Source organism: Ranitomeya imitator, chromosome 6 (genome assembly GCF_032444005.1).
Source record: "Ranitomeya imitator isolate aRanImi1 chromosome 6, aRanImi1.pri, whole genome shotgun sequence".
NCBI classification, from domain to species: domain Eukaryota; kingdom Metazoa; phylum Chordata; class Amphibia; order Anura; family Dendrobatidae; genus Ranitomeya; species Ranitomeya imitator.
The window spans coordinates 188,394,547-188,419,511 of NC_091287.1; the positions used below are offsets into that span (position 1 = coordinate 188,394,547).

Here is a 24,965-nt window from a genome sequence, read left to right on the forward strand (position 1 = left end):
AGTGGGTGTGCTGGATACACTATGGCACCTTAGTACAGCAGTCCGGGGGCTGGAGAGCGGGTGTGCTGGATACACTATGGCACATTAGTACAGCAGTCCGGGGGCTAGGGAGCGGGTGTGCTGGATACACTATGGCACCTTAGTACAGCGGTCCGAGGGCTGGGGAGCGGGTGTGCTGGATACACTATGGCACCTTAGTACAGCAGTCCGGTGGCTGGAGAGCGGGTGTGCTGGATACACTATGGCACCTTAGTACAGCGGTCCGGGGGCTGGGGAGCGAGTGTGCTGGATACACTATGGCACCTTAGTACAGCAGTCCGGTGGCTGGGGAGCGGGTGTGCTGGATACACTTTGGCAATTTAGTACAGCGGGCTGGGGAGCGGGTGTGCTGGACACACTGACACCTTAGTACAGCAGTCCGGGGGCTGGGGAGCGGGTGTGCTGGATACACTATGGCACCTTAGTACAGCGGTCCGGGGGCTGGGGAGCGGGTATGCTGGACACACTGACACCTTAGTACAGCAGTCCGGGGGCTGGGGAGCGGGTGTGCTGGATACACTATGGCACCTTAGTACAGCGGTCCGGGGGCTGGGGAGCGGGTGTGCTGGATACACTATGGCACCTTAGTACAGCGGTCCAGGGGCTGGGGAGCGGGTGTGCTGGATACACTATGGCACCTTAGTACAGCGGTCCAGGGGCTGGGGAGCGGGTGTGCTGGATACACTATGGCACCTTAGTACAGCGGTCCGGGGGCTGGGGAGTGGGTGTGCTGGATACACTATGGCACCTTAGTACAGCAGTCCGGTGGCTGGGGAGCGGGTGTGCTGGATACACTATGGCACCTTAGTACAGCGGTCCGGTGGCTGGGGAGCGGGTGTGCTGGATACACTATGGCACCCTAGTATAGCAGTCCGGGGGCTGGGGAGCGGGTGTGCTGGATACACTATGGCACCTTAGTACAGCGGTCCGGGGGCTGGGGAGCGGGTGTGCTGGATACACTATGGCACCTTAGTACAGCGGTCTGGGGGCTGGGGAGCGGGTGTGCTGGACACACTGAGGCACCTTAGTACAGCGGTCCGGGGCCTAGGGAGCTGGTGTGCTGGATACACTATGGCACCTTAGTACAGCGGTCCGGGGGCTAGGGAGCGGGTGTGCTGGATACACTATGGCACCTTAGTACAGCGGTCCGGGGGCTAGGGAGCGGGTGTGCTGGATACACTATGGCACTTTAGTACAGCAGTCCGGCGGCTGGGGAGCTGGTGTGCTGGATACACTATGGCACCTTAGTACAGCGGTCCGGGAGCTGGGGAGCGGGTGTGCTGGATACACTATGGCACCTTAGTACAGCAATCCGGTGGCTGTGAAGCGGATGTGCTGGATACACTATGGCACCTTAGTACAGCGGTCTGGGGGCTGGGGAGCGGGTGTGCTGGATACACTATGACACCTTAGTACAGGGGGCTGGGGAGCGGGTTTGCTGGATACACTATGGCACTTTAGTACAGCAGTCTGGGGGCTGGGGAGCAGGTGTGCTGGATACACTATGGCACTTTAGTACAGCAGTCCGGGGGCTGGGGAGCGGGTGTGCTGGATACATTATGGCACCTTAGTACAGCGGTCCGGTGGCTAGGGAGCGGGTGTGCTGGATACACTATGGCCCTTAGTACAGCGGTCCGGGGGCTGGGGAGCGAGTGTGCTGGATACACTATGGCACCTTAGTACAGCAGTCCGGGGGCTGGGGAGCTGGTGTGCTGGACACACTGAGGCACCTTAGTACAGCAGTCCGGGGGCTGGGGAGCGGGTGTGCTGGACACACTATGGCACCTTAGTACAGCAGTCCGGGGGCTAGGGAGCTGGTGTGCTGGACACACTGAGGCACCTTAGTACAGCGGTCCGGGGGCTGGGGAGCGGGTGTGCTGGATACACTATGGCACCTTAGTACAGCGGTCCGGGGGCTAGGGAGCGGGTGTGCTGGATACACTATGGCACCTTAGTACAGCGGTCTGGGGAGCGGATGTGCTGGATACACTATGGCACCTTAGTACAGCAGTCCGGCGGCTGGGGAGCGGGTGTGCTGGATACACTATGGCACCTTAGTACAGCGGTCCGGAGGCTAGGGAGCGGGTGTGCTGGATACACTATGGCACCTTAGTACAGCGGTCTGGGGAGCGGATGTGCTGGATACACTATGGCACCTTAGTACAGCGGTCCGGGGGCTGGGGAGCGGGTGTGCTGGATACACTATGGCACCTTAGTACAGCGGTCCGGGGGCTGGGGAGCGGGTGTGCTGGATACACTATGGCACCTTAGTACAGCGGTCCGGGGGCTAGGGAGCGGGTGTGCTGGATACACTATGGCACCTTAGTACAGCAGTCCGGGGGCTGGGGAGCGGGTGTGCTGGACACACTATGGCACCTTAGTACAGCGGTCCGGGGGCTGGGGAGCGGGTGTGCTGGACACACTGACACCTTAGTACAGCAGTCCGGGGGCTGGAGAGCGGGTGTGCTGGATACACTATGGCACCTTAGTACAGTAGTCCGGGGGCTGGGGAGCTGGTGTGCAGGATACACTATGGCACCTTAGTACAGTAGTCCGGGGGCTGGGGAGCGGGTGTGCTGGACACACTGACACCTTAGTACAGCAGTCCGGGGGCTGGAGAGCGGGTGTGCTGGATACACTATGGCACCTTAGTACAGTAGATCGGGCGCTGGGGAGCGGGTGTGCTGGACACACTGACACTTTAGTACAGCAGTCCGGGGGCTGGAGAGCGGGTGTGCTGGATACACTATGGCACCTTAGTACAGCGGTCCGGGGGCTGGGGAGCGGGTGTGCTGGATACACTATGGCACCTTAGTGCTGGGGAGCGGGTGTGCTGGATACACTATGGCACCTTAGTACAGTGGTCCAGGGGCTGGGGAGCGGGTGTGCTGGATACACTATGGCACCTTAGTACAGCAGTCCGGGGGCTGGGGAGCGGGTGTGCTGGATACACTATGGCACCTTAGTACAGCAGGCTGGGGAGCGGGTGTGCTGGATACACTATGGCACCTTAGTACAGCAGTCCGGGGGCTAGGGAGCGGGTGTGCTGGATACACTATGGCACCTTAGTACAGTAGTCCGGGGGCTGGGGAGCGGGTGTGCTGGACACACTGACACCTTAGTACAGCAGTCCGGGGGCTGGAGAGCGGGTGTGCTGGATACACTATGGCACCTTAGTACAGCAGTCCGGGGGCTGGGGAGCGGGTGTGCTGGATACACTATGGCACCTTAGTACAGTAGTCCGGGGGCTAGAGAGCTGGTGTGCTGGGTACACTATGGCACCTTAGTACAGTAGTCCGGTGGCTGGGGAGCGGGTGTGCTGGATACACTATGGCACCTTAGTACAGCAGTCCGGTGGCTGGGGAGCGGGTGTGCTGGATACACTATGGCACCTTAGTACAGCAGTCCGGTGCCTGGGGAGCGGGTGTGCTGGATACACTATGGCACCTTTAGTACAGCGGTCTGGGGGCTGGGGAGAGGGTGTGCTGGATACACTATGGCACCTTAGTACAGCAGTCCGGGGGCTAGGGAGCGGGTGTGCTGGATACACTATGGCACCTTAGTACAGCAGTGCGGGGGCTGGAGAGCGGGTGTGCTGGATACACTATGGCACCTTAGTACAGCAGTGCGGGGGCTAGGGAGCGGGTGTGCTGGATACACTATGGCACCTTAGTACAGTAGTCCGGTGGCTGGGGAGCGGGTGTGCTGGATACACTATGGCACCTTAGTACAGGGGGCTGGGGAGCGGGTGTGCTGGATACACTATGGCACCTTAGTACAGCAGTCCGGTGGCTGGGGAGCGGGTGTGCTGGATACACTATGGCACCTTAGTACAGCAGTCCGGTGGCTGGGGAGCGGGTGTGCTGGATACACTATGGCACGTTAGTACAGCGGTCCGGGGGCTGGGGAGCGGGTGTGCTGGACACACTGACACCTTAGTACAGCAGTCCGGGGGCTGGGGAGCGGGTGTGCTGGATACACTATGGCACCTTAGTACAGCGGTCCGGGGAGCGGGTGTGCTGGACACACTGACACCTTAGTACAGCAGTCCGGGGGCTGGGGAGCGGGTGTGCTGGATACACTATGGCACCTTAGTACAGTAGTCCGGTGGCTGGGGAGTGGGTGTGCTGGATACACTGTGGCACCTTAGTACAGCGGTCCGGGGGCTGGGGAGCGGGTGTGCTGGATACACTATGACACCTTAGTACAGCGGTCCAGGGGCTGGGGAGCGGGTGTGCTGGATACACTATGGCACCTTAGTACAGCGGTCCAGGGGCTGGGGAGCGGGTGTGCTGGATACACTATGGCACCTTAGTACAGCAGTCCGGGGGCTAGGGAGCGGGTGTGCTGGATACACTATGGCACCTTAGTACAGCAGTCCTGGGGCTGGAGAGCGGGTGTGCTGGATACACTATGGCACCTTAGTACAGCAGTCCGGGGGCTAGGGAGCGGGTGTGCTGGATACACTATGGCACCTTAGTACAGCGGTCCGAGGGCTGGGGAGCGGGTGTGCTGGATACACTATGGCACCTTAGTACAGCAGTCCGGTGGCTGGAGAGCGGGTGTGCTGGATACACTATGGCACCTTAGTACAGCGGTCCGGGGGCTGGGGAGCGGGTGTGCTGGATACACTATGGCACCTTAGTACAGCGGGCTGGGGAGCGGGTGTGCTGGACACACTGACACCTTAGTACAGCAGTCCGGGGGCTGGGGAGCGGGTGTGCTGGATACACTATGGCACCTTAGTACAGCGGTCCGGGGGCTGGGGAGTGGGTATGCTGGACACACTGACACCTTAGTACAGCAGTCCGGGGGCTGGGGAGCGGGTGTGCTGGATACACTATGGCACCTTAGTACAGCGGTCCGGGGGCTGGGGAGCGGGTGTGCTGGATACACTATGGCACCTTAGTACAGCGGTCCAGGGGCTGGGGAGCGGGTGTGCTGGATACACTATGGCACCTTAATACAGCGGTCCAGGGGCTGGGGAGCGGGTGTGCTGGATACACTATGGCACCTTAGTACAGCGGTCCGGGGGCTGGGGAGTGGGTGTGCTGGATACACTATGGCACCTTAGTACAGCGGTCCGGGGGCTGGGGAGCGGGTGTGCTGGATACACTATGGCACCTTAGTACAGCGGTCCGGTGGCTGGGGAGCGGGTGTGCTGGATACACTATGGCACCCTAGTATAGCAGTCCGGGGGCTGGGGAGCGGGTGTGCTGGATACACTATGGCACCTTAGTACAGCGGTCCGGGGGCTGGAGAGCGGGTGTGCTGGATACACTATGGCACCTTAGTACAGCGGTCTGGGGGCTGGGGAGCGGGTGTGCTGGACACACTGAGGCACCTTAGTACAGCGGTCCGGGGGCTAGGGAGCTGGTGTGCTGGATACACTATGGCACCTTAGTACAGCGGTCCGGGGGCTAGGGAGCGGGTGTGCTGGATACACTATGGCACCTTAGTACAGCGGTCCGGGGGCTAGGGAGCGGTTGTGCTGGATACACTATGGCACTTTAGTACAGCAGTCCGGCGGCTGGGGAGCTGGTGTGCTGGATACACTATGGCACCTTAGTACAGCGGTCCGGGAGCTGGGGAGCGGGTGTGCTGGATACACTATGGCACCTTAGTACAGCAATCCGGTGGCTGGGAAGCGGATGTGCTGGATACACTATGGCACCTTAGTACAGCGGTCTGGGGGCTGGGGAGCGGGTGTGCTGGATACACTATGACACCTTAGTACAGGGGGCTGGGGAGCGGGTGTGCTGGATACACTATGGCACTTTAGTACAGCAGTCTGGGGGCTGGGGAGCAGGTGTGCTGGATACACTATGGCACTTTAGTACAGCAGTCCGGGGGCTGGGGAGCGGGTGTGCTGGATACATTATGGCACCTTAGTACAGCGGTCCGGTGGCTAGGGAGCGGGTGTGCTGGATACACTATGGCACCTTAGTACAGCGGTCCGGGGGCTAGGGAGCGGGTGTGCTGGATACACTATGGCCCTTAGTACAGCGGTCCGGGGGCTGGGGAGCGAGTGTGCTGGATACACTATGGCACCTTAGTACAGCAGTCCGGGGGCTGGGGAGCTGGTGTGCTGGACACACTGAGGCACCTTAGTACAGCAGTCCGGGGGCTGGGGAGCGGGTGTGCTGGACACACTATGGCACCTTAGTACAGCAGTCCGGGGGCTAGGGAGCTGGTGTGCTGGACACACTGAGGCACCTTAGTACAGCGGTCCGGGGGCTGGGGAGCGGGTGTGCTGGATACACTATGGCACCTTAGTACAGCGGTCCGGGGGCTAGGGAGCGGGTGTGCTGGATACACTATGGCACCTTAGTACAGCGGTCTGGGGAGCGGATGTGCTGGATACACTATGGCACCTTAGTACAGCAATCCGGCGGCTGGGGAGCAGGTGTGCTGGATACACTATGGCACCTTAGTACAGCGGTCCGGAGGCTAGGGAGCGGGTGTGCTGGATACACTATGGCACCTTAGTACAGCGGTCTGGGGAGCGGATGTGCTGGATACACTATGGCACCTTAGTACAGCAGTCCGGCGGCTGGGGAGCGGGTGTGCTGGATACACTATGGCACCTTAGTACAGCAGTCCGGCGGCTGGGGAGCGGGTGTGCTGGATACACTATGGCACCTTAGTACAGCAGTCCGGCGGCTGGGGAGCGGATGTGCTGGATACACTATGGCACCTTAGTACAGCAGTCCGGCGGCTGGGGAGCGGGTGTGCTGGATACACTATGGCACTTTAGTACAGCAGTCCGGTGGCTGGGGAGCGGATGTGCTGGATACACTATGGCACCTTAGTACAGCGGTCTGGGGAGCGGGTGTGCTGGATACACTATGGCACCTTAGTACAGCAGTCCGGCGGCTGGGGAGCGGGTGTGCTGGATACACTATGGCACCTTAGTACAGCAGTCCGGTGGCTGGGGAGCGGGTGTGCTGGACACACTATGGCCCTTAGTACAGCGGTCCGGGGGTTAGGGAGCTGGTGTACTGGACACACTGAGGCACCTTAGTACAGCAGTCCGGGGGCTGGGGAGCGAGTGTGCTGGACACACTATGGCCCTTAGTACAGCGGTCTTGGGAGCGAGTGTGCTGGACACACTATGGCCCTTAGTACAGCGGTCCGGGGGCTGTTTTTGATTGTATTTTTTGTGGAGTATTAGGCTACATTCCCACAATGAGCTATCATGGAGTCCCTAACGTTTTCATTTTTCTGCTTACAGATCAGTAGGGGCCACATTGGGTAACATACAATTTCTTCATCACTTTTGTTGTTTATGAGGTTAGATAAACAGAATCAGTACTTCTGCCAGAGCTTTTCATATTTTTTTTTGTCATTCATCATTCACAATAAATAATAAGATAATTTTATATGGCAGGTTGATATGATCAGAGCCATGCCAAATATGTGATGTTTTAATTTTTTTTTAATTGTTTTATATAATTAAACCATTTTTCTAAAAAAGATTGTTGGTTTTTTTTTTGTTTTTTTACAATATTTATTAGCCCAAAAGAATACAATTTTGTGTCCTTATAGAAAATGTGTCCTGGCCATTGTACAACATGACTGCTTACACCGTGGTGATCATTGTTCCTAACCACAGCTGCTTATTTAAGCATCGTAGACAAGTAACGCTTAGATTGTGTGCACACGTTGCTTATTTGTGACTTCCAGATTTGCTGCAGGTTGGCAGCGTCAATACTTTCAGAGTTTTTACTGCAGATTTCACTCATACTAATAAGTGGAGAAAAATCTGCACCAATAACACAAGTAAAAATCATGTGTTTTTGCTGCTGCCTTTTTCCTGCCAAGAGCTGCCGCAATTTCTGCCCCAAATGTTTAGTGTGCACAGACCCTAAACATGACCTGTTCTTACACTTTGTCGCCCAGAGCACGGCGGTGCCAGGAGGGCTCTGGCGTAGGACTGATGCCCGTAAAGAACCCCCATGAATTCCTGCTAATACCACGTAGCTGGGCCATGCTGTAATCTGGCAGGACGTGTTGTGCTCAGTAACCAGGACAGAAAACAAGCTGTACACACAGCGTTGGTCCGCTGGGAGCCCCCCGGGGATGGGAGGACACATTGTTTACAAGCTCATGTCCCCAAAGCTTTATTTGCTCCTAATTTCTCATTGTTTATAGGTAAATAACCTCCATGATCAGTAAAGCAGCTGCCATTTATCGGGCATGAGAGCCCGTTATTTTCCCGTACAGAGTGAGCCGATTCTCCGCTGTGTGCTGGATCAGCCTTTCAGTGGTACTTGTGCCGGGTGTCGTTTTTTTTTGCCATCCGTTTTTTCATCTGTTATTTTCCAATTTTCTAAAAAAAAAAAAAATATGCAAAGCTTCTCCTATCCAGTCCGGTGTTCTAAGATTGACGGCACCTGGCCGGAGTACGGTTGGCTGTCAGTGATTTCCAAAATGGACATCTCCATGGTTTTTTTCACAGCCACATAGCCTGCAATAAAAAACAAACAGGATAAATTTTAACCACTACATATTCTATCCGTGCGAAACACTGATAGAACACATGCATGTGCAGCGGCCCAGGGTCCTGGTCGTTGCAGTAATATCGTTTTACTCTAAGGGAAAGTGATGTTACGTTTGGAGGCAATGAAGGAGATCTCTTTACCAGGTATCACAAACATACAACACATTTCATACTCCAGGCCACCAGGGGGAGCTATGCTCCTATTTATTAGGGCACTCTTCACACTTAGGTAAAACTGGTTGCCTGGAGAGGAAGTTAGTCAGTTGCTGGCTGAGCTTTGCTCAGGTAGTTGGTCCCTGACAGGGGTGGGATTCTGTCAGAGGCCGAGACAGAAGGACACGGAGCTGTGCCTGCCCTGAGTGTGGCAGCTTCTGGGAAGAGACACCAAAGCAGAACCGTATTGTAGAGAGGGTGAAGAAGTCATAGCAAAGGAGTGGATATCAGAGGAGTTCTGCCCTACACAGGCTGCCTCCTTCTGAGGCGCAGGATCCCAGTAGCCGGAACACCGAGGGAGCAATAGTCCTTTATGCCTTGCTCCAGAGACCGGCAGTACAGCTAATTTCACGTTACCTGCCCGCCCTATACCCAGTAGGCAAGGTGACACCCACAAGAGGCTGGGGCATGATAGAGTCCCTGTAAAACGCCTCAAGCCACCGGTCATACCGGTTTGTCCTATTCATCTGAGGGACAGAGAGAGAGACATAACATCTACAACATCTGTGAGGACTGTTGTGAATTCTGTGGCCAAGCTCCCTCCTGTGGTCGAGAGTGGTACTTCGGCTGGTTCTGTCTATGAGCTTCCTTTGGTGGATGAGAGTGGTACTGCGGCTTCTGAGTTTCCTTCCTCAGGTGATGAGGTTAAGTCGTTAGGTGCTGCTCTATTTAACTCCACCTGGTGCTTTGATCCTGGCCTCCAGTCAATGTTCTAGTATTGGTCTTGCTTCCTCCTGGATCGTTCCTGTGGCCTGTCTATCCTGCATAAGCTAAGTTTTGCTTGTGTTATTTTTGCTTGCTATTTTTTCTGTCCAGCTTGCTTTATTGGTTTTTCTTGCTTGCTGGAAGCTCTGAGACGCAGAGGGAGCACCTCCGTACCGATAGTCGGTGCGGAGGGTCTTTTTGCCCCTCTGCGTGGTTGTTTGTAGGTTTTTGTGTTGACCGCAAAGCTATCTTTCCTATCCTCGGTCTATTCAGTAAGTCGGGCCTCACTTTGCTAAGTCTATTTCATCTCTGTGTTTGTATTTTCATCTTACTCACAGTCATTATATGTGGGGGGCTGCCTTTTCCTTTGGGGAGTTTCTCTGAGGCAAGGTAGGCTTATTTTTCTATCTTCAGGGCTAGTTAGTTTCTCAGGCTGTGCCGAGTTGCATAGGGAGCGTTAGGCGCAATCCACGGCTACCTCTAGTGTGGTGTGTTAGGATTAGGGATTGCGGTCAGCAGAGTTCCCACGTCTCAGAGCTCGTCCTTTGTTTTTGGTAATTGTCAGGTCACTTTGTGTGCTCTGAACTTCAATGTCCATTGTGGTTCTGAATTACCTGTTCATAACAGAGGACCTTATGAGATGCTTAGCAGTAAGGTACTACAACACCACGGCGCTAGAGGATGGCTACTGATTTCTACCTGGATAAGGGGACTCTGGACTTGCCTCCAAACCGGCTGGACTCGTTCGTTGTGTCCTCGTTATTCACTGCGCCTCTCACCATTCACAATCTACACACTGGGAAGCCCTGGGGACATACTTCACCTGTGGGAAGTTATACCATCTAGCTGCCTTAACATCACCCCAGTGGATTCCTTAAAGCAGCATCGGTCACCCTGACCGAATACCACAGGTGGCGTCACAAACACTTCCCATTTAAAGACCTTTCTCTTTTACACGGACGTCCCAGGGCCACGGACCGGGTCAGCCACCGTGACATCCCCCTGCGAACCGAAGGACCCGGTACCGAGTACCCCACAGCCCTGGGGGGCGCTTCACATGATTAATAGGTGTCTCGGTGACCGTCACTTTCAGCACGCTCTTCCTCGTTGGTGACATTCTTCTCCAATCATTTATTGAGGTAGAGAGCCACTTAGCATCTGTTCAAGGTTCCGTTCACATTGTGTTTAAGCCTTTTTTTGGCACCATTCACCTGTTCTTTTGGCTTCTGATGGTATAGATCGAGGTAGCTTTTTTATTAGAAGGAGAAAACTTTTTAACACTGAAAACCTAGATGTCTTGGCTTTTTGCAGAAGCATTCTGTAAGTGTACATTGGTGGGTATCTATGGAGGATCTGCTCTGTACACCGTGGTCTGTGTTGGGGCATTCCATTAGAGGCATATATTCAGCACAGGCGCGGACATACTATTGGTGCCAGCTTTATGGCCACAGAAGGGCCCAAGGGGTGAGGGGGACAATTTTCACCTGTACATTATGAAGAGCTGTTAGGCTGCAAAGGTCCCAATATTGTTCTCACACAGCAGCTGCTTCCATCTGTGTCCACCAGTGGTTTAGCAATACTTCTATGTTTACACTGCCGGACATAGGGTTCAGATCTGATATGAACAGATAGTATACTTTAGGTTCTGTGGACCCTCAGCAAAACCAAAGAATTGAGCTGGAATACATGATGGTATAAGTGCCATGTGTCGGTGCACATTCACACTGTGGCCATTAAAGGGAATCTGTCACCCCAAAATTCGCCTATAAGCTAAGGCCACTGGCATCAGGGGCTTATCTACAGCATTCTGTCTCTATGAGTGTACATCAGACTGCAGTCAGTTGTCATCCGCGTGCAGTTTGATGTTTGCTTATTGATTATTTTCTGATGCTGAGACTGAGATCTGCGCTGCCCCATAGTATAACCCTGGGCCTTGTGTGAGCCCTTTAGCTGTCTATGGGTCGGTCAGCATAAATCAGCTGAAAGCTTCACTGTATAGAGATATAAAGGGGATTTCACAATATAGACATTATTAGCATCACGATTCATTGTGATGGTGAGTGACTCCATAGCCGTATATAATATGCTTTTTCCACATATAAGGAATAGCACAAAGAAGAACCAATTCTGTGTTATCCTAATCTTAAATTTTACACCTTTTTTTTATTATTTGTTTTCCAGGAAGAGAACACAATGCGACAATCAAGTAAGGAACCTTCTGGCCCGCCCAGCAGACATGCTACCTGTGGTAAGCCTTGGGACTGAGAAAACATTCTTCTAGTGGCTGTAACCTTGTAGGCGCCGTTATGTGAATACTGGGCTCACTAAAATATTGCTGTTGATCGACACGAAATGCCAGGTCTTCATACCGAGCCCTGGATCCATATCTGCATGGGCCGCAGAGAGCACATTGGGCCAAATCTAGCAATCCAAAAGAAGGGAATGTCCAGCTTCACCGAATCCGTGGAAAAGTTTCCTTTATTCACAAACTTAAACATGGAGGATACAAACTTCAGCACAAACTATGTGGGTAAGAATCTCAACGCGTTTCTGGAGACTAGGCTCCCTTAATCATGACATCATGTAAATCCTGATTGAGGGAGCTTAGTCTCCAGAAACGCGTTGAGATTCTTACCCACATAGTTTGTGCTGAAGTCTGTATCCTCCATGTTTAAGTTTGTGAATAAAGGAAACTTTTTTCCACGGATTCGGTGAAGCTGGACATTTTCTTTTTTTGGATTCTACACGCCTGGACACAGAGGGTCTGTGCTCCCGAAATTTGGCTTATGCATCACGGGTGAGCTGGTATATATTCCTTCTTTCAAATCTAGCAATACTGTCTGAATTGCAGGCCGTGCATTGTGGCAACTTTCTCTAAGTGGCTAATCCTGTATGGTACATCTGGCTCACCATAAGACATCGTAGTTCAGATTTAAACCGCCTATTATAATCTCTCCCCCAAAGCTGGTTGGCAGCTTTCTGCCTATGCACAGTGTACGCTATACACAATAGAAAGCTGTTGGTTGAATGATGGTTTGGGCCATTGTTTTGGCCAGCAGCAATGTTTCATAATCGCTCACTCGCTCGCTTTGCTGACCACTCCTGTGTCCTAAATGAAAGAGCTGCTGGCAGACTCCTGTGATGGTGGTTCATCTCGCCGAGAACAGAAGGTCAAGCAGTCCAAAATCAGAGGCGCTCGATCCTTAAAGGGAAGGTGCCATCAAAAAAATTTTTTTTTTCAGAAATTGTAAAAATGTAAAGAATTAATGATTACATTTTCTTAAAAAATATTATCATTTGTTTATAATTTAGTAAAATATGAAAAATAATTTGAAAAGTTTTGGAATTTCCACTTTTCAACACTAGGGGGAGCAGCTGCTGAAATTTCAGAAAAACCTAGTGTACAACTAGCTCACATTACAGCACTGCAGTAATTATGGGCGGAGTCTGCTGACTTGTGTGATGTCTCCTCTCCTCCCCTTCTGGGTGTTTGCTAAGGGATTAGAGAGGATGATATTCAGGAACCCAGTGAGCAGCCATTTTGTTGGTGGCTGCAGAGTATGGCTGCCGTCACACTATCAGTATTTGGTCAGTATTTTACCTCCGTATTTGTAAGCCAAAACCAGGAGTGGAACAATTAGAGGAAAAGTATAATAGAAACATATGCTCCACTTCTGCATTTATCACCCACTCCTGGTTTTGGCTTACAAATACTGAGGTAAAATACTGACCAAATACTGATAGTGTGACGGCAGCCTTAGGCTACTTTCACACTAGCGTTGTTGGCTGTACGTTGCAATGCGTCGTTCAGGAGAAAAAACACATCCTGCAAAGTTGTCTGCAGGATGCGTTTTTTCCCCATAGACTAACATTATCGACGTATTGCCACACGTCGCAACTGTCGTGCGACGGTTGCGTCATGTTTTGGTGGACCGCCGCCACAAAAAAAGTTACATGTAACGTTTGTTTGTGCGTCGAGTCCACCATTTTCAACCGCGCATGCATGGCAGAAACTCCGCCCCATCCTCCCCAGACCTTACAATGGGGCAGCGGAAGCGTCGTAAGACTGCTTCTGCTGCCCACGTCGGACATTTCTTTCACAGCATGCGTCGGTATGACGCACTGCGACGGGCCCGTACCGATGCTAGTGTGAAAGCAGCCTTATACTGACAAGTCTACGGTCACCGAGGATGGCAGGCAGCAAGGATTCTGGGAGATATGTAGTGGAGGGAGCAGGGTGACAGCAGCACAGAGTATTTCAGGAGAGCAGTGTGCTGGTCTATAGGGGCCCCCTGTTTGGTGCGCGGAGCAGCCAGGGATTGTACATAGGGCGCTGTCTTTTATACACATGGATGGACAGTCTGCTCCACAGAAATCCAGGAAACATTTCTGCGGATTGATGGCCTGTTCTGATCCAGACTTTGCATACAGACCCCATTCCCCTCCTCAGATCCTGTCTTCTCCATCCTGTCCTGGCAATGTGTGAAAGCGAGGCGACAGGCGCAGTCCGGGGTGACGCTGGGAAGGAAATGTAGTAACGATAAAAATGAGACCCCTCTCTTCAGCTGCCTCACCAGCCTTCCCCTGACTGCACCTAACTGGAGGTCATGCTGCCCCCTCTATTACCCCAGACCTGCGTGCAGGTGCTCAGCCAGAACCACCATAGAATGGGTCCGCTTTCTGAAGATAATACTGCCATAGTGTTCTCACATAATACCGCCATATAGATCACACACAATACTATCAAATAGATCACACAATACTGTCATACAGTTCTCACATAATACCACCATATAGATCACACATAATACCGCCAGTGTTCACATACCGCCATATAGATCACACATAATACCACCAGTGTTCACATACCGCCATATAGATCACACATAATACTGCCAGTGTTTTCACAATACCGCCATATAGATCACACACAATACCACCATATAATTCTCACAACACTGATCAAGCATAATACCACCATACAGATCACATAATACCGTCATATAGATCTCACATAATGCCATAATACAGCATGACGCCCGCAGCTCCTGTTATCGCACGCATTGAGTTGTGTGTGCAATGGGGAAAGATATGCAGGGGGGAGAGGAGTGCATAGGAGAGGATTAGATACACGGTTCACCAGACAGTATCACACAAGAGAGGATTACATACACGGCTCAGCATAATATCACACAGTATAGGATTAGATACACGACTCAGCATATCACACAGTATAGGATTAGATACACGGCTCAGCATATCACACAGTATAGGATTAGATACACGGCTCGGCAGACAGTATCACACAGGAGAGGATTAGATACACGGCTCAGCATAATATCACAGGAGAGGATTAGATACACGGCTCAGCAGACAGTATCACACAGCAGAAGATTAGATACACGGCTCAGCATAGTATCACACAGGAGAGGATTAGATGCATGGCTCAGCAGACAGTATCACACAGGAGAAGATTAGATACACGGCTCAGCATAATATCACACAGGAGAGGATTAGATGCATGGCTCAGCATAGTATCACACAGGAGAGGATTAGATGCATGGCTCAGCATAGTACCACACAGGAGAGGATTAGATGCATGGCTCAGCATAGTATCACACAGGAGAGGATTAGATACACGGCTCAGTATAATATCACACAGTATAGGATTAGATGCATGGCTGTTGTGAATTCTGTGGCAGAGCTCCCTCCTGTGGTCACAAGTGGTACTTCGGCTGATTCTCTCTGGGAGCTTCCGTTTGTGGAGGAAACTGGTACTGCTGCTTCTGAGTTTCCTCCCTCAGGTGATCTGGTGAGGTCGTTAGGTGCTTCTCTACTTAACCCCACCTAATGCTTTGATTCATGCTTCCTGTCAATGTTCCAGTGTTGGACTTGTGTTTCTCTGGATCATTCCTGTGGCCTGCTGCTCTGCATAGCTAAGTGCTTCTTTGCTATTTGTTGCTATTTTTTCTGTCCAGCTTGTCCATTTTGTTTTGCTGGAAGCTCTGGGACGCAAAGGGTGTACCTCCGTGCCGTTAGTTCGGTACGGAGGGTCTTTTTGCCCCTTTGCGTGGTTTTCTTTAGGGTTTTGTGTAGACCGCAAAGTTATCTTTCCTATCCTCGTTCTGTCTAGAATATCGGGCCTCACTTTGCTGAATCTATTTCATCCCTACGTTTGTCTTTTCATCTTACTCACAGTCATTATATGTGGGGGGCTGCCTTTTCCTTTGGGGTAATTCTCTGAGGCAAGGTAGGCTTATTTTTTCTATCTTCAGGCTAGTTAGTTTCTCAGGCTGTGCCGAGTTGCATAGGTAGCGTTAGGCGCAATCCACGGCTGCCTCTAGTTGTGTTTGGAGAGGATCAGGAATTGCGGTCTGCAGAGTTCCCACGTCTCAGAGCTCGTTCTATTATTTTGGGTTATTGTCAGATCACTGTATGTGCTCTGACCTCCATGTCCATTGTGATACTGAATTGCCTTTCATAACAGTACAGGAAGCCAAAAGTACTAATGATTCTCAATAGAGGGAAAAAAGAAGTTCTGAGACCATTTTTTTTTTCTTGGCTTTGTGTTTTGTCTTTTTTTTCCCCTAGACATTTGGGTGGTTCAGTACACAGGTGTAGCGATGGACATTAGAAGTCTGTCTTCATTTGTGGATCAGCTCTCGGCAAGAGTACAAAAGATTCAAGACACTATTGATCAGAAATCTATGTTAGAACCAAGAATTCCTATTCCTGATTTGTTTTTTGGAGATAGAACTAAGTTTCTGAGTTTCAAAAATAATTGTAAGTTATTTCTGGCCTTGAAACCTCGTTCCTCTGGTGATCCAGTTCAACAGGTTTTGATTATTATTTCTTTTTTGCGCGGCGACCCTCAGGACTGGGCATTTTCTCTTGCGCCAGGAGATCCTGCATTAAGTAATATCAATGCGTTTTTCCTGGCGCTCGGATTGCTGTACGATGAGCCTAATTCAGTGGATCAGGCAGAAAAGAATTTGCTGGCTCTTTGTCAGGGTCAGGATGAGATAGAGGTATATTGCCAGAAATTTAGAAAATGGTCAGTGCTCACTCAATGGAATGAATGTGCGCTGGCAGCTATGTTCAGAAAGGGTCTCTCTGAAGCCCTTAAGGATGTCATGGTGGGATTTCCTATGCCTGCTGGTTTGAATGAGTCTATGTCTTTGGCTATTCAGATCGGTCGACGCTTGCGTGAGCGTAAATCTGTGCACCATTTGGCGGTATTACCTGAGCTTAAACCTGAGCCTATGCAGTGCGATAGGACTTTGACCAGAGTTGAACGGCAAGAACACAGACGTCTGAATGGGCTGTGTTTCTAGTGTGGTGATTCCTCTCATGCTATCTCTGATTGTCCTAAGCGCACTAAGCGGTTCGCTAGGTCTGCCACCATTGGTACGGTACAGTCAAAATTTCTTCTGTCCGTTACCTTGATCTGCTCTTTGTCATCATATTCTGTCATGGCGTTTGTGGATTCAGGCGCTGCTCTGAATTTGATGGACTTGGAATATGCTAAGCGTTGTGGGTTTTTCTTGGAGCCCTTGCAGTGTCCTATTCCATTGAGAGGTATTGATGCTACGCCTTTGGCCAAGAATAAGCCTCAATACTGGACCCAGCTGACCATGTGTTGCATAATCTGCATGATGTGGTCGTGTTGGGGTTGCCATGGCTACAAGCCCATAATCCAGTATTGGATTGGAAATCCATGTCGGTGTCCAGCTGGGGTTGTCAGGGGGTACATGGTGATGTTCCATTTTTGTCAATTTCGTCATCCACCCCTTCTGAGGTTCCAGAGTTCTTGTTTGATTACCGGGATGTATTTGATGAGCCCAAGTCCGATGCCCTACCTCCGCATAGGGATTGTGATTGTGCTATCAATTTGATTCCTGGTGGTAAATTCCCAAAAGGTCGACTGTTTAATTTATCCGTGCCTGAGCACACCGCTATGCGCAGTTATGTGAAGGAATCCCTGGAGAAGGGGCATATTCGCCCGTCATCGTCGCCATTAGGAGCAGGGTTCTTTTTTGTAGCCAAAAAGGATGGTTCGCTGAGACCTTGTATAGATTATCGCCTTCTTAATAAGATCACTGTTAAATTTCAGTACCCCTTGCCTTTGTTATCTGATTTGTTTGCTCGGATTAAGGGGGCTAGTTGGTTCACCAAGATTGATCTTCGTGGTGCGTATAATCTGGTGCGAATCAGGCGAGGCGATGAATGGAAAACTGCATTTAATACGCCCGAGGGTCATTTTGAGTATCTAGTGATGCCATTCGGACTTGCCAATGCTCCATCAGTGTTTCAGTCCTTTATGCATGACATCTTCCGAGAGTACCTGGATAAATTCCTGATTGTGTACTTGGATGACATTTTGATCTTCTCGGATGATTGGGAGTCTCATGTGAAACAGGTCAGAACGGTTTTTCAGGTCCTGCGTGCTAATTCTTTGTTTGTGAAGGGATCAAAGTGTCTCTTTGGTGTGCAGAAGGTTTCATTTTTGGGGTTCATCTTTTCCCCTTCTACTATCGAGATGGATCCTATAAAGGTCCAAGCCATCCATGATTGGACTCAGCCGACATCTCTGAAAAGTCTGAAAAAGTTCCTGGGCTTTGCTAATTTTTATCGTCGCTTCATCTGCAATTTTTCTAGTATTGCCAAACCATTGACCGATTTGACCAAGAAGGGTGCTGATTTGGTCAATTGGTCTTCTGCTGCTGTGGAAGCTTTTCAAGAGTTGAAGCGTCGTTTTTCTTCTGCCCCTGTGTTGTCAACCTGATGTTTCTCTTCCGTTCCAGGTCGAGGTTGATGCTTCTGAGATTGGAGCAGGGGCTGTTTTGTCGCAGAGAGGTTCTGATTGTTCAGTGATGAAACCATGCGGTTTTTTTTCCAGGAAGTTTTCTCCTGCTGAGCGGAATTATGATGTGGGCAACCGAGAGTTGCTGGCCATGAAGTGGGCATTCGAGGAGTGGCGTCATTGGCTTGAAGGAGCTAAGCATCGCGTGGTGGTATTGACTGATCATAAGAACCTGACTTATCTCGAGTCTGCTAAGCGTTTGAATCCTAGACAGGCTCGTTGGTCGCTGTTTTTCGCCCGTTTTGACTTTGTGATTTTGTACCTTCCGGGCTCTAAAAATGTGAAGGCGGATGCTCTGTCTAGGAGTTTTGTGCCCGACTCTCCGGGTTTATCTGAGCCGGCGGGTATCCTCAAGGAAGGAGTAATTGTGTCTGCCATCTCCCCTGATTTGCGGCGGGTGCTGCAAAAATTTCAGGCTAATAAACCTGATCGTTGTCCAGCGGAGAAACTGTTTGTCCCGGATAGGTGGACAAATAAAGTGATTTCTGTGGTTCATTATTCGGTGTTGGCTGGTCATCCTGGAATCTTTGGTACCAGAGAGTTAGTGGCTAGATCCTTTTGGTGGCCATCTCTGTCGCGGGATGTGCGTACTTTTGTGCAGTCCTGTGGGATTTGTGCTCGGGCTAAGCCCTGCTGTTCTCGTGCCAGTGGGTTGCTTTTGCCCTTGCCGGTCCCGAAGAGACCTTGGACACATATCTCTATGGATTTTATGTCAGATCTTCCCGTCTCTCAAAAGATGTCAGTCATTTGGGTGGTCTGTGATCGCTTTTCTAAGATGGTCCATCTGGTACCCTTGTCCAAGTTGCCTTCCTCCTCTGATTTGGTGCCATTGTTCTTCCAGCATGTGGTTCGTTTGCATGGCATTCCAGAGAATATCGTTTCTGACAGAGGTTCCCAGTTTGTTTCGAGGTTTTGGCGAGCCTTTTGTGGTAGGATGGGCATTGACTTTTCTTTTTCCTCGGCTTTTCGTCCTCAGACTAATGGCCAGACCGAACGAACCAATCAGACCTTGGAAACATATCTGAGATACTTTGTTTCTGCCGATCAGGATGACTGGGTGTCCTTTTTGCCTTTGGCTGAGTTCGCCCTTAATAATCGGGCCAGCTCGGCTACCTTGGTTTCGCCATTTTTCTGCAATTCTGGGTTCCATCCTCGTTTCTCTTCAGGACAGGTTGAGTCTTCGGACTGTCCTGGTGTGGATACTGTGGTGGACAGGTTGCAGCAGATTTGGACTCATGTAGTGGACAATTTGACCTTGTCCCAGGAGAAGGCTCAACGTTTCGCTAATCGCAGACGCCGTGTGGGTCCCCGACTTCGTGTTGGGGATCTGGTTTGGTTATCTTCTCGTCATATTCCTATGAAGGTTTCCTCTCCTAAATTTAAACCTCGTTTTATTGGTCCTTATAGGATTTCTGAGGTTCTTAATCCTGTGTCTTTTCGTCTGACCCTCCCAGATTCTTTTTTCATACATCACGTCTTCCATAGGTCATTGTTGCGGAGATACGTGGCACCTATGGTTCCATCTGTTGACCCTCCTGCCCCGGTTTTGGTGGAGGGGGAATTGGAGTATATTGTGGAGAAGATTTTGGATTCTCGTGTTTCAAGACGGAAACTCCAGTATCTGGTTAAATGGAAGGATTATGCTCAGGAGGATAATTCCTGGGTTTTTGCCTCTGATGTCCATGCTCCCGATCTTGTTCGTTCCTTTCATGTGGCTCATCCTGGTCGGCCTGGGGGCTCTGGTGAGGGTTCGGTGACCCCTCCTCAAGGGGGGGGTACTGTTGTGAATTCTGTGGCAGAGCTCCCTCCTGTGGTCACAAGTGGTACTTTGGCTGATTCTCTCTGGGAGCTTCCGTTTGTGGAGGAAACTGGTACTGCTGCTTCTGAGTTTCCTCCCTCAGGTGATCTGGTGAGGTCGTTAGGTGCTTCTCTACTTAACCCCACCTAATGCTTTGATTCATGCTTCCTGTCAATGTTCCAGTGTTGGACTTGTGTTTCTCTGGATCATTCCTGTGGCCTGCTGCTCTGCATAGCTAAGTGCTTCTTTGCTATTTGTTGCTATTTTTTCTGTCCAGCTTGTCTATTTGTTTTGCTGGAAGCTCTGGGACGCAAAGGGTGTACCTCCGTGCCGTTAGTTCGGTACGGAGGGTCTTTTTGCCCCTTTGCGTGGTTTTCTTTAGGGTTTTGTGTAGACCGCAAAGTTATCTTTCCTATCCTCGTTCTGTCTAGAATATCGGGCCTCACTTTGCTGAATCTATTTCATCCCTACGTTTGTCTTTTCATCTTACTCACAGTCATTATATGTGGGGGGCTGCCTTTTCCTTTGGGGTATTTCTCTGAGGCAAGGTAGGCTTATTTTTTCTATCTTCAGGCTAGTTAGTTTCTCAGGCTGTGCCGAGTTGCATAGGTAGAGTTAGGCGCAATCCACGGCTGCCTCTAGACCCCAGACGAAGGAAGACACAGTTTCCGAAACGCGCGTCGGGTGAAGCGCTCATCTAGGATTTCACACCCCCAGGTACATTATTACATAATCTCTGGCTATACCGACGGATTTTTCCATTGCAACCCATTGCATTATACTCAGTTTGACCATTGGTCACTGCATGTGGGCACTCTAGATCTGGTATAAAGAATTTTTACAGGGTTCTATTTACTCTTTAGCTCTGGCTATAACGATGCACTTTTTCATTGCACCACGCTGAGTTCATTCATGGGTTATTGCACTTGGGCACTTTAGATCTGATTCATATATATTTTTCTAGGGTCAATCTTATTCCCTATTTGTTTTATTTTACAATCGTGGGCTTTTTTCTGTAGCACTTTATCACGTTATTTTGTAGTGGAGATAGTAATTTTGCACATTTTTTATACATATTTTTTAAATATTTGCACACTGTGATATTTACATGAGTTAATGATATACAAAGTACACACACTAAGCATAAGCGGCAAATATCATTTTAGCCCCCCTTTTATTTCTGGACCTTTTCCTATAGCACTCTATCACTTTATTTTGTAAAGGGGATAGCATTTTTGCACGGTTTTATACTTGCACACTGTGATATTTATATGAGCCAAATGCTATAAAAATAATATTATTTATTGGCATATAGTCACCTTATCTAGTGGAGACCCCTTTTACATATGATTTACTTATAGAGGTTGACATTTTTTCATACATATATAAGTCCGGTTTTCTTGTCTACAATCCCTTCCATCTCTTCCTGTCCTGTAATTTATACTGTGGTATAGCTTGAAGGTTCATAAAATCCTGTTATTGTGGTGGTTATATAAAAATTTATTATTTATTATTTAATTTCTTGTGTTATATATATACACAATATATTGTATCCTGTTTTTGCGCATATATTATTTATGTTTTTAAAAGAAAAATTCTTTTAAATTGTTATCATTGGCACCCCAGTAATAAAGCCACACATTATTGAACCTATGCTTATGTATGACTCTTTTGTATTTTGATCTATGTAGTATTGTGTTGGTTTCCAACCTTCTCCTCACAGTGGGCTTCACTGTAACCTTGCACAGTTCACCTGGGTGGTTTTTAAACAAATATTATTCTTGAGATATATATATTTTGAATTGTCTTCTTTTAGACCAGATCATTGTAATTTCCACTTCAGTGTACACTGTGAAACTTATTTTACCGAGTTGCATAGGTAGAGTTAGGCGCAATCCACGGCTGCCTCTAGTTGTGTTTGGAGAGGATCAGGAGTTCCCACGTCTCAGAGCTCGTTCTATTATTTTGGGTTATTGTCAGATCACTGTATGTGCTCTGACCTCCATGTCCATTGTGATACTGAATTGCCTTTCATAACACATGGCTCAGCATAGTATCACACAGGAGAGGATTAGATGCATGGCTCAGCATAATATCACAGGAGAGGATTAGATACACGGCTCAGCAGACAGTATCACACAGGAGAAGATTAGATACACAGCTCAGCATAGTATCACACAGGAGAGGATTAGATGCATGGCTCAGCATAATATCACAGGAGAGGATTAGATGCATGGCTCAGCATAGTATCACACAGGAGAGGATTAGATACAGGGGCCAGCAGACAGTATTACACAGGAGAGGATTAGATACTTGGCTCAGCACAGTATAGTGAGAGATGCACGGTCTGATGTCCTGTGAGGAGCTGCAGTGAGGTCGGAGCAGCACAGAGCCTCCCCCATCCCCCCTCTGTTACCTCTCTGCGGCTCCAGATAGAGGACATCAGACGCAGCACTCCTTCACCCTCTCTAGGGATTACAGCCACACACCAGGCAGCAGAGGACAGGGAACGGCCGCTGACCGTGTGAGGGGAGACAGATGGAGTTGCCCCTCTAACAGCACAGCTCTCAGTCACAGTGGAGCTCACAGGTACACTCCACTGTAGGCTGAAGAAAGATGGCGCCGACCTCCTGCCTCTGCTGTGATGTGGAGACAGCCCAGGGGGCGTGGCCACATCAGAGCAGAGAGAAGCTGAGCTTATAATTGTAGCTAATGGGTCGCCTCCCGACCGCAGCCTCCTATGTCCAGGGCAGCCGTATTTTGCACAATGTGTCGTGCTGGGACTCTTACACTGCTGCAAAGCAAAATGGCGGCGCCCAGTGGCTGCAAAAATAATTAATAATAAAAAATATATTAAAGTTAAAAAAAATAATTTTGTATTAAAAATAATTGTTTATATAAACAATTATTTTTTATACAAAAACAAAATTGCGGCACCTTTCCTTTAAGTCCTCCATAGATGATTGGGGGTGGTTCGGGTGTCATTAGTCTAATGTACATGGGGGTCTTAAGAATGGCACTGTTTCCAATGTATTTTTGTTTTTAATAAAACCTCGCAACAGTCACATTATACCGTAGAAAAACCAAGAAATGTTTTGACCTTAAGTAATTACTTTTCCCTTCTGTAATAATGGCCATATCTTTTTGAATTGTTTTTCATCGTAGCTGTATGAGTCTTTGTAGTTTGCAGAACTACCGTAGTTGTAATAGTTAAAGAAAACCTTGCGGTATATGTATAATGTACGAACTTTTTTTTTTAAATAAATTGTGCGAAAGAAGTAACTTCAGTGAAAAACTAAATACCCATCAGCTCCGGAACCCTTAGGGGTATGTGCACACAATGCAGATTTAGTGCAGAACTGCAGCAGATTTTTCCGCGCAGAAATGCTGCAGATCTGCACTGTGATCACAGTACAAAGTAAATCAATGTGAAAAAAAAAAGCTGTGCACATGGTGCAGAAAAATCTGCACAGAAACGTTTCTGCACCCTCCATTATAGAAATCCACAGCGGTAAAATCTGCACAAAAACTGCACAAAAAAACGCATAAAAAACTGCGGATTCTGCCAGGAGATGCAGATTTAGTGCAGAAAATTCTGCACCACAAGATGGTTAGCAAGTAAACAAACATAAAGAGGATGTTACCAATTGTATGTAAGCATACGCCGTCAGTGTCTTCAGCCTAGAAGACCATTTTAACTTGGACACATTTAATACAGTATCTAATTTATATCTTTTCTATAATTGTTTAACATCGTTTTGCGCAACATTTCTATTTTATCTTTTTTTTTTTACGAAATGCATTCCATAATTCAGTCCTTAATAATTATAATACTAATCTTTATTTGTATAGCGCCAACATATTCCGCAGCGCTTTACAGTTAGACAGTTTCAATCACACCAGTCATAAGTAACAACGTTAACAATAGTATAATGATTAAAGCACAATAAGACGACCCTGCTCGTGAGAGCTTACAATCTACAATGAGGAGGGGGAGATACAAAGCACAGGTGTGTATTTACAATGATGTATTTACAATGATGGTCCAGCCATCTTCAGGGGGTGGGGGATAGATGGAGATAGTGAATGGGCTACACACACAAACATAAAATGACTGATTAGGGAACGTGATAGGCCGCTCTGAACAAATGTGTTTTGAGCGAGCGCCTAAAACGATGCAAATTGTGGATGGTCCTAATATCTTGGGGTAGAGCATTCCAGAGGATTGGCGCAGCACGGGAGAAGTCTTGGAGTCGGAGTGGGAGATACGGATTAGTGCAGATTATTCAAAAGTCGTTTGCAGAGCACAGCGGTCGGCTCGGCCGATAGACAGAAATGAGGGAGGAGATGTAAAGGGGTGCCAGTGAACTTGTGTTCTCGTGCGGAACAACAACGTGCGTCAAAACAACGCATCCGCATAAATCCGCATGTCCTGCGTACCCAATGTTAAAGATAGGTACACATGCGGAAGTAGGCGGGGCTTAACGGAGGACGTACGCAGCCCTCCGCAAAGCCCCCAAACGCTAATGTGAACTTAGCCTAAGCGGTATAGTTTGCCAAATAAGCAGGGACCTGATCAAAATCTCTCATTATTAACATCTGGATGCATAACAAAACTTTTATGCAACTTCACCTGCCAGGTGGATATCAAAGTCCGCTTGTAACATATGAACATATTCCATAGACTGCTACATAGCTTGGTGTCATCTGCAAATATAGAAACAACACTATTCATTCATTTTTTATCATTAATAAATAAATTAACAAATGCACCGTTTATAGGCCAAGACCCTTCAGAAATGTAGTCATCCATCACAACTCTGTGATCTATGAGCCAGTTTTTA

At 49.2% G+C, this 24,965-nt stretch overlaps 1 protein-coding gene and 1 long non-coding RNA gene across 5 annotated transcripts in view; one reads left to right on the forward strand and one right to left on the reverse strand.

Moving 5' to 3' along the window:
• C6H7orf57 (chromosome 6 C7orf57 homolog) overlaps positions 1 to 24,965 on the forward strand; it is a 175,483-nt gene that overhangs the window by 9,612 nt on the left and 140,906 nt on the right. For all 3 annotated transcript variants that reach the window (XM_069730389.1, XM_069730388.1, XM_069730390.1), the window contains exon 2: positions 11,642 to 11,708. In XM_069730389.1, the coding sequence (XP_069586490.1) occupies positions 11,654 to 11,708 (55 nt within the window). In that variant the 5' untranslated portion in view covers positions 11,642 to 11,653. The remainder of the gene's footprint in view (positions 1 to 11,641; positions 11,709 to 24,965) is intronic.
• Positions 7,562 to 24,965, reverse strand: part of LOC138642306 (uncharacterized) — a 301,712-nt gene continuing 284,308 nt past the window's right edge. For both annotated transcript variants that reach the window (XR_011314020.1, XR_011314019.1), the window contains exon 3: positions 7,562 to 8,509. This is a non-coding gene — a long non-coding RNA (uncharacterized lncRNA). The remainder of the gene's footprint in view (positions 8,510 to 24,965) is intronic.